The sequence below is a fragment of the Lontra canadensis genome, unplaced genomic scaffold (genome assembly GCF_010015895.1).
Source record: "Lontra canadensis isolate GAN:19392208 unplaced genomic scaffold, GSC_riverotter_1.0 scaffold60, whole genome shotgun sequence".
NCBI classification, from domain to species: Eukaryota; Metazoa; Chordata; class Mammalia; order Carnivora; family Mustelidae; genus Lontra; species Lontra canadensis.
This window is the reverse complement of record NW_022631054.1, coordinates 421,203-429,415: the sequence shown is the minus strand read 5'-3', so window position 1 is coordinate 429,415 and position 8,213 is coordinate 421,203. Positions and strand designations below refer to the sequence as shown.

The following is an 8,213-nucleotide window of genomic DNA, read 5'->3' as shown; positions in this document are numbered from 1 at the left end:
CACACAAAGTCTCTCACACACAGATACAGAGCGATACACAGTCACACACAGGGAGAAACAGACACACACAGTTGCACACGGGCCCCTGGAGACACAGAACAATGGGCGCATTGTCTGGGCTAGCAGCAGCTGGGGAGGAAGGAGCCACAGTGTGGACGGAGGAGGCCATGGGGGCCGCTGTACCACCCCCCTCACCCCCACAGCATCCTAAGCGTCTTGCCTCTTCCAGAAGCCAGATGCTGCTGGGACCTGGGTTTACCGAGGGACTGGGCTCCCCGACGACCCTTCCCCAGCCTCCAGCGATGGCTGGTGGGAGAGGCAGAGCTCCCCTGTGGCCCAGGCTCCCTCTGGGGCTCTGGAAACTCAGGGTCCTTTAGTTCTGATGTTCCTCTCTCCTTCTGGGATTTGCCTGTCAGCCCCTCCGGGCAGAGCCTGGAAGTCCGGACGCTTGGGATCTGCTCCTAACCTCTGACCCCAAACCCTCCAGGACTCGCACAGCCTCCGTCTGAGCCCTGCCAGCCGGTGCGGGCAGCGCCTGGCAGCATTGTGGGCTCCCTATTGTGGTCGAGACAGAGATGCAGGTCACGAAGTCCATCCCTCAGTGGCAGTGGGTGAAGGCACCGTTCTGTCCGTGAGCAGCTGTGGGGCATGGCGGCCCTCCTATCCCAAAGCTGGGTCTTCTCACCTCCCACTCTGACCAGGCAGTCCCAGATCTCAATGGAGAATTTTTCCAGGGGCTTCCTCACTGTCCCCACCTCATTTTAGTAGGTCTTTCCAAACCCCTTCTCACCCTCAATTACTAGCATCTGCTGTGTGCTCTTTAACATGTCTCTTTCCCTTTCTGAACTTCAGTGTCCCAGTCTGAAAAACGGTGGTGGTGGGGTGGGGGGGGCTGTTAATGAGTCTTCTGTAGCTTCGGAGTAGAGGTGAAGCTGGAGGTTACAGGGGTGAGCGGTGAATGTAGATGCCACCTCAGCCCTCCTCCGTCCCTCTGTGGTGAGATCTGTGGGGAGTTCCTGATTTCTCAGGCCCTGGGGTGTCTCCACACCTCACAGCCTCAGGCCTCCCAGGAGGCCTTACCCGTAGGAGGGAAGGAGGGAGGGAGGGAGGGAGGGACGTGCTGAGCTGTCCAGGACACAACCTTGCTTTTGCAACACTTTCCTTCCTCCAGCCCCCATCCTCTTCCTCCTGGGGGCTGAGGGCAGGCAACCGGACACACACATCCGGGGCCAGTCAGGGCTCTGGGGTTCCCACAGACCTGTTCATACCAGGGGAAGGGGAAATGGCAGGGAATTGGGGCTGGAGGGTCTCCCTGACTCTCAGGTGGGGCAGGAGGCTGGGCTGCGCAACCCTGGGGGCTGTCCTCAAGGGTCTGTCCCAGGAGCCTTGGTTATGGCCCACCCCTCCACTAGAGTGTTTGAAGTTTTGTTGAATTCACGTCTGGAGTTCCTCTGCCTGCTTGGGGAGGCCTGAGGTGGGGGTAGGTTATGTCAACGTCTCTGAGCCTCAGACTCTCCAGCTTTCACATGGGGATGGGGAAGCCTTTCAAGGTCGCACGCAGGACCGCCCTAGCCGGGGCTTTGTAACGGGTCCAGGCTGAGGGCAGGAGGGACAGAGGTGAGCTAGTCTGTGGGGGCTCCGTGTGACTGGCTGCTAAGGGGGACTGGGAGGAGAGAGGAGGGATGGGCCTCACCAGTCTGACCAGTGACTCCGCGGTGGGCCAGACCCCCCATGCTGACGGGGGCAGGCAGGCAGGGACGTGGGTGGGACCTGTGACGGGTCTCCAGGCCTGAGGGGGTGCAGATCATCCCCGCGCGGGGCCCCGCGGCTTCTATGACCGCATTCTCCGGAGCATAACTCAGGATCAGCCCTCTGACGAGTCTGGGCATGTGAGCCCTTCGAAGAGTTCTAGGGGGAGAATGACAGGGGCTGTCAGTGCAGAACTACGGCGATGGGGGCTGCTCCAGGTGCTGGGGAGTCCACCCTGGGGGGGGGGTGGGCGGTGAGAGGAGAGAATGATTGCTTTCCCTTTCCTCTAGAAGCCCCCCTCTGGCCAGCTCGCTTAACTACCCGCCTCTCCCCTTCCCACGTTGGACCCCACCCGTCCGGGGTAGGCTAGTGGGCTGGGGGTACCAGACCGCCGGCGTCGCCCACTGCGCCAGTGGAGCCCGGGACCTGAGCCCGCCTCTGCTACTCGATTGGGCGCTCATTTAAATGTCCGGCCCCGCCCCGAGGTCGGGGCGCCTATATAAGGCGGCTCGGCGGGCGGCGGGCGGCATTCTGGCGCGGAGCGGAGCGGTGGTGGGCGCAGCTAGCGGGTCGGGCGCCGAGAGGGGGTGCAGCTCGGTTCCCCCCCCGATACCCCTCCCCCTCAGGCTCGAGCCCCACCCCTCCGCCGGCCAGGCCGACCCGGCCGAACTATCCCCTGCGGCGCGAGCCCGGGGCGGTCCCGGGCGCCCCCCAACAGACCCCCCATCATGGGCAGCCAGAGCTCCAAGGCTCCCCGGGGCGACGTGACCGCCGAGGAGGCAGCAGGCGCTTCCCCTGCTAAGGCCAACGGACAGGTGGGTGCGCTCGGCACGGCCCGACCTGGCCCCCTCCTCCCGCACCTCGCCCCCTCTGGGGCCCTGGGCCGGGGCCGCGCGCTTTGTCCGGCCCGGGACACGCGGCGCCCCCTCCCCCGCCCGGTCCCTTTGTTCTCGGCGCCGCAGCCCCCGCGGGCGAAGCGAGGGGAGGGGCGGGGAGGGGGCGCCGGCCCGGCCCTGCCGCCTTCTTTGTTTGCGGCCCCGGCCCCCGGCGCTGCCCCCGGCCGCCCCGAGTGCCGCGCGGGGAACAAAGGCGCTGCCCGGCCGCGCCAAGGGGGCGCCCAGGGGCCGCGGGGCGGGTTCCCGGGGGGAGGGCACTCCACCCGCAGACCCGACCTCGGTGGCTCACGGCCTTTTTTTAGTGGGGAGTCGAGATGTGGGGAGAGCTGGGTGGGGGGCCGGTTGCACAAAGCGGGAGGCTGGGAAAATGGGCCGTCCAGGTGGGGAGAAGAGCGCCCCGTGGCGGCTTCCCGCCCGATGTTGGCTTGTTGGGCTCGCCCGCCTGCCGGGGATCGGCGGCGGCGAGCGGGTCCCCGCCGAAAGGAGAGCGCGCCCCGGGGGAGGTGGGTGGGGGGCCACGGGACCCCAGCGCCTCCTGCCGGCCGCGGCCTCTGCGCGCTCGGCCCCCGCGCGCTCGTGAGGACAGGAGGGAGATGTTTGACGGGATCCCGGTGTGGGTGAGGCTACAAGCAGCCTCCTGGGTTGCAGAAGAATCGGGATCCCATTGCTTGGAAGAGGTCCGCGGCGGGCTGGGGGAGGAGGGGTAGAGCCCTGGCCCTCATTGCTGTCTCCTCTGCCCTGCAGGAGAATGGCCACGTGAAAAGCAATGGAGACTTATCCCCCAAGGGTGAAGGGGAGTCGCCCCCCGTGAACGGAACAGAGGAGGCAGCCGGGGCCACTGGCGATGCCATCGAGCCAGCACCTCCTAGCCAGGGCGCTGAGGTCAAGGGGGATGCCCCCGCCAAGGAGACCCCCAAGAAGAAGAAGAAATTCTCTTTCAAGAAGCCTTTCAAATTGAGTGGTCTGTCCTTCAAGAGAAATCGGAAGGAGGGTGGGGGTGATTCGTCTGCCTCCTCACCCACCGAGGAAGAGCAGGAGCAGGGGGAGATCGGTGCCTGCGGCGAGGAAGGCACAGCCCAGGAAGGGAAGGCTGTTGCCACCCCTGAAAGCCAGGAGCCCCAGGCCAAGGGGGCAGAGGCTAGTGCTGCCTCCAAGGGAGGAGACACAGAAGAAGAGGCAGGGCCCCAGGCTGCAGAGCCATCCACCCCCTCGGGGCCGGAGAGTGGCCCTACACCTGCCTTCGAGCAGAAGGAGTAGCTGGGTGGGGGCAGGTGGGTGATCTCTAAGCTGCAAAAACTGTGCTGTCCTTGTGAGGTCACTGCCTGGACCTGGTGCCCTGGCTGCCTTCCTGTGCCCAGAAAGGAAGGGGCTGTTGCCCCCTCCCAGCCACGTGCCCTCTCCTTTTCCCTCCTGTGGATTCTCCCATCATCCATCTGGCCTTCCTCTTAAGGCCGGTTGAAGATGGTCCCTTGCAGTTTCCCAAGTTAGGTTAGTGATGTGAAATTCTCCTGCCCCTGGCCCTACCTCTGCTGTCCCCACCCCTGAAGAAGGCAATTGCTGGTTTTCTTCCCCAGTTCTTTTCCAAGTAGGTTTTGTTTACTCCCCAAATCCCTGAGCCAGATGTGGGGTGCCTACACTCCCAAACCCTGAGTGTCCAGCCTTCCCCCCTGTTGAGTTTTTAGTCTCTTGTGCTGTGCCTAGTGGCACCTGGGCTGGGGAGGACACTGCCCCTGTCTAGGTTTTTATAAATGTCTTACTCAAGTTCAAACCTCCAGCTTGTGAATCAACTGTGTCTCTTTTTTGACTTGGTAAGCAAGTATTAGGCTTTGGGGTGTGGGGGGGAGGTCTGTAATGTGAAACAACTTCTTGTTGTCTTTTTTTCCCCCCTCCCATTGTTGTAAATAACTTTTAATGGCCAAACCCCAGATTTGTACTTTTTTTTTTTTTTTTCTAACTGCTAAAACCATTCTCTTCCACCTGGTTTTACTGTAACATTTGGAGAAGGAATAAATGTCGTCCCTTTAGTAGTGCTTTTTAATGAGTGGTCTTCTGGGGGTAGGGCAAGAAGATCGGTTAACCTCAACCCTTGAGGCGGGGATTAAGGTGAGGGGTAAGTCTGTGGGGTTGTTACGTTGTTCAGGGAGTTGCGCAGATTCTCATGGACACCAGAAGGGCACAGAAGTGGAGTAGAAATCAACGCAGGGACACTGCTAGGACACAAACTCAGGAGGATGTAGAAATGTACCAATTTATTACAAAGATTCTCACGAAAATGAAAATAGTATCTCAAAAAGGATACTAAACCACCAATCTCCACCTGCAGAATTGGGCGAGGATAGAGGGCAGGCAGTGTGAGTTCCTTGGCTCACATGGGGCTAGTGGGGAAGGTATGATAACAGAACCAACCTAAAAATGGCTGATGTTACCTTAAGGAGCCTGATTTAGGCAGGGGGCGAGGGGTGTCTCTGAAGACCCAACCACTCCTAGAATGCTCAATAAGGGCACCTCTCCAAAGCTATTAAGCAGGCACTTGGCATTTCAGGATTTTGTCCTATGGCTGCTTAAGAGTATGCCTTCCAGACCCGGCACCCTTTATGGTTCAAAAGTAGTAACTGGGGAAGGCTGGGTGGCAGCAAGGCAGCCACAGCCACTATAAAAGCTCACTCCTAACACGTGCCCTGGGCTCAGGGCCCTGGTTCCTGTCTAGTCCCAGGGGATATTTATATTTAATATATATTTATATAAATACACAGAGAAATAGAAAATATAAAATCTGAGGGCTTGTGGGAGGAAGGTGGGGAACTTGGCAGGAAGCCAGAACTGGAGAGGTCTGCTCAGGCCAACTTGACCTCCTCCTTGACCCTGTGGAGAGAGCAAGACTGGCATGAGATAATGCTCCCCAGAGGCCTTGAGGCAAAAACATGGGGACAATGACTTCTATAGGACCCCAGCTGCCCAGGTGACTGCTGAGGGCTGAGGCTTCCTAGCTCTTCCTAGAACTGCAGAGACAGACTGGTCCCTGAAAGAGGTCTTTGTAAGCTGCACCAGCTGTCCCTGTGCCTCCCCTCAGCGTAGCGGACAAAGGGGCTGGTGCTCCAATGCTGGGGAGATAGCCGACAGCTCCTTCCTCACCCTTTGGCTTCTTGCTTCTCCTCCTTGGTTTTCTCCTCTTCTATGACTTCTAGAACATAAGAGTGCAGGGATGACCAAGGGCTTCCCTCCAGAAAGACCCATGGAATCTTTACTTAGCCTAAAACCCCTTCCCCAACACTACAGCTCACTGGACATACAAAAGAGAGAAAAGCCCATCCCAGGCCCTCCCACTGAGCCCTGTTGAGAACAAACAGGTTGGACCGGTTTCCCAGCCTGCTAATGCCTGAACCTGGTGGGCGGAGGCAGCCCCCTGGGAAACTGGGGTGAAGTGCTGGGAAAAGGGCTTGGGTGGTATGTGAGAGCCACACTCCTGACCACGGAGAGCCCAGGCATGTCCCTGGCTCCAGAGCCTGGCAGGGCTCTCAATCAGCCAGTGGAGATGACAAATCGAGTTTCGTTCTTTTGTGGGGCCTGCTACTTCTGGGAGCTGAGGCAGAAGCCGGCAGAAGGCAGGGCCCGAGTCGGCTCTCTCCTCCCAATGCCCTATACAGATACATCCTCCTCTCTGGTCTGGGGCTCAAGACCCAAGGCTGGGCGTGACCCAAACCCACCTTTCTTCTCTTCTGGGTCTTTCTCTTTTTCATCCTCAGTTTTGACTCTCTTGGCTTTTTTGAAGTTGGAAGAGTTCTTGCGACCGCCTTCACCCTCCTCATCAGAGTCCGAGAACTCTTCCTCGCAGGCAATTCGTTTGTCAGAAGAACAGACTGGGAGGCAATGTGGAATGTGGGTGAGATAGCAGGAGGTGAGCTTTACCTCAGGGTCTGTGCCCGGTGCTTCCCTGTATGCCCTCTAAGAGACACCAAGGGAAGGGGAGACCACGAAGAGGGGAAGGAAACTCAAGGAGTCCCTAAATTGTTTCAAGTTCTAGCACTTGGGTTTCCCAACAGATGGGTAGCTTGAGAGGAATGCGGAACCAACAGTGGTGGGAAGTCAGAGCTACCTACTGAGTGGGAAGGCACCGGCCCCGGGGTCTGGGTCTTACTCGAGATGCGCTTGTCAGGATCTTCTTCATCCTCGTCGCCACTCTCCTCAGGAATGGCGTCCTCAGGAATCACCTGCATTTGGACCCCCGGTGCATGGGGCAGCATTCTCAGGTTCTCAAACAGTCGCTGTCTATGGCCAATGGTAGAGAGGGTGGCTGGGCTCTGGTTAGGGACAAACCAGAGCCTGGAATGTTCAGTCAGGGGGTGTCTGGGGATATACTCACTTGATCTTCTCCAGGTATTCATTGGTATTCTGGTTGGTCATATTGGAAGGACTGATGTGAAGTTTGAAATCTGGTCCAAAGTATTCAAAGTAGTCGTTGTACGGAAGCTCTAATTGGGGCAGGAGGTTAAGAGTCAAGAGACCTGGCTACCATGGGACCCTGAGAAAAGCATTTGTAGGTTTATCTGGAACTGTCAGTCCAACCATCTAACAGAGTACTTGGGTACTTTATAGGGTTTCAGTCTTTTTAATGCCGTTCTCCAGAATGAGAAGGCACAAGCCCCTGGTTTTGGGAAACTTAGGCAATGATCATTGCAAGCATGTCCTCAATGACTACCGCAGTTCCCCTATGGAGTAGAAATTCCAAAGCTATAAATAACCACTGATAATTCTGTCTAGACCAGAAGCAAAAGGGAGAGAGGACAGGGTCAAAAAAGGACTCAGGAAAAACTGGTGGTCTGACAATCCCAAGTGGATAGGCAGGATAATCAATGACAAGTATCAGAAGAGGAGAGGCCACATGGCCAACGGGAAAGGGCTCGTGAACTTGAAGACATCTGAGCTCCAGCTCTGCCCCACCCAACCTGGCCCTGGAGCTATTACCATTCGGGATCTCTGTGTCCAAGGCCACTGCTGTTTCATACGTCCAGCAGCGGGCCACGTTACGGATGGTGTAGCCGCCTCCTCCCAGCATCAGCATAGGCAGGTTGAAGCTCTTCACAAACTCCACACACTTGGCGTGCCCTTTGGTGGGAGAAAGGGGTGCTGGGTTACAGGAGCACCCTGCAGGACCCGCCCACCCATCCCTATGCTACACGGTCTCACCTTTGATGGTCAGATTGAAGCAACCTAACCGATCCCCAGACAGGGAGTCGGAACCACACTGTAAGACAACCGCACTGGGCTGGAACATCTCCATCACTTTAGATATGACCTAAAAGGACACATCCTGGTCACCACTGGCATTAAGAAAAGTTACATGATGCTCAGGGCTGCAAAGGGTGGGTGCAGTCCCTCTGCCCCCTATCATTCACTCCCACTTTTGCACTCTCCCTCATGCTGGGTGGTAAAGAGGGAACATCAGTCTGGGGCTCTTGTTTCCCTACTTGGGATTTCTATTTTCCAATTTGAAAGGCTCTCTGAGATCCTTCTAGCTCTAGGAATGCTGAATCTAGAAGAGCCTCTTCATCTTTCCCTCAACCTTTCCCT

The 8,213-nt window shown here is 57.9% G+C and overlaps 2 protein-coding genes across 2 annotated transcripts in view; one reads left to right on the top strand and one right to left on the bottom strand.

Annotated features, from left to right (window-relative positions):
• The first annotated feature begins 2,312 nt into the window (after window positions 1–2,312).
• On the top strand, window positions 2,313–4,672 carry MARCKSL1 (MARCKS like 1). The gene is made up of 2 exons (XM_032877079.1): window positions 2,313–2,564; window positions 3,390–4,672. The coding sequence occupies exons 1-2, from the start codon at window positions 2,478–2,480 to the stop codon at window positions 3,900–3,902; spliced, it is 600 nt and encodes a 199-aa protein (XP_032732970.1). The 5' UTR covers window positions 2,313–2,477; the 3' UTR covers window positions 3,903–4,672.
• A 196-nt stretch (window positions 4,673–4,868) lies between these two features.
• Window positions 4,869–8,213, bottom strand: part of HDAC1 (histone deacetylase 1) — a 33,852-nt gene continuing 30,507 nt past the window's right edge. The window contains exons 8-14 of the mRNA XM_032877078.1: window positions 7,830–7,938; window positions 7,608–7,748; window positions 7,006–7,114; window positions 6,781–6,911; window positions 6,350–6,502; window positions 5,778–5,826; window positions 4,869–5,507 (exon numbers count right to left, since the gene is read on the bottom strand). Coding sequence (XP_032732969.1) covers window positions 5,480–5,507; window positions 5,778–5,826; window positions 6,350–6,502; window positions 6,781–6,911; window positions 7,006–7,114; window positions 7,608–7,748; window positions 7,830–7,938 — 720 coding nt within the window. The 3' untranslated portion in view covers window positions 4,869–5,479. The remainder of the gene's footprint in view (window positions 5,508–5,777; window positions 5,827–6,349; window positions 6,503–6,780; window positions 6,912–7,005; window positions 7,115–7,607; window positions 7,749–7,829; window positions 7,939–8,213) is intronic.

Coding starts and splice junctions, on each gene's coding strand:
- MARCKSL1 (XM_032877079.1), top strand. CDS start 2,478: ATGGGCAGCCAGAGCTCCAAGGCTCCCCGGGGCGACGTGACCGCCGAG. Junction 2,565..3,389: donor CTGCTAAGGCCAACGGACAG/GTGGGTGCGCTC, acceptor TCTGCCCTGCAG/GAGAATGGCCACGTGAAAAG.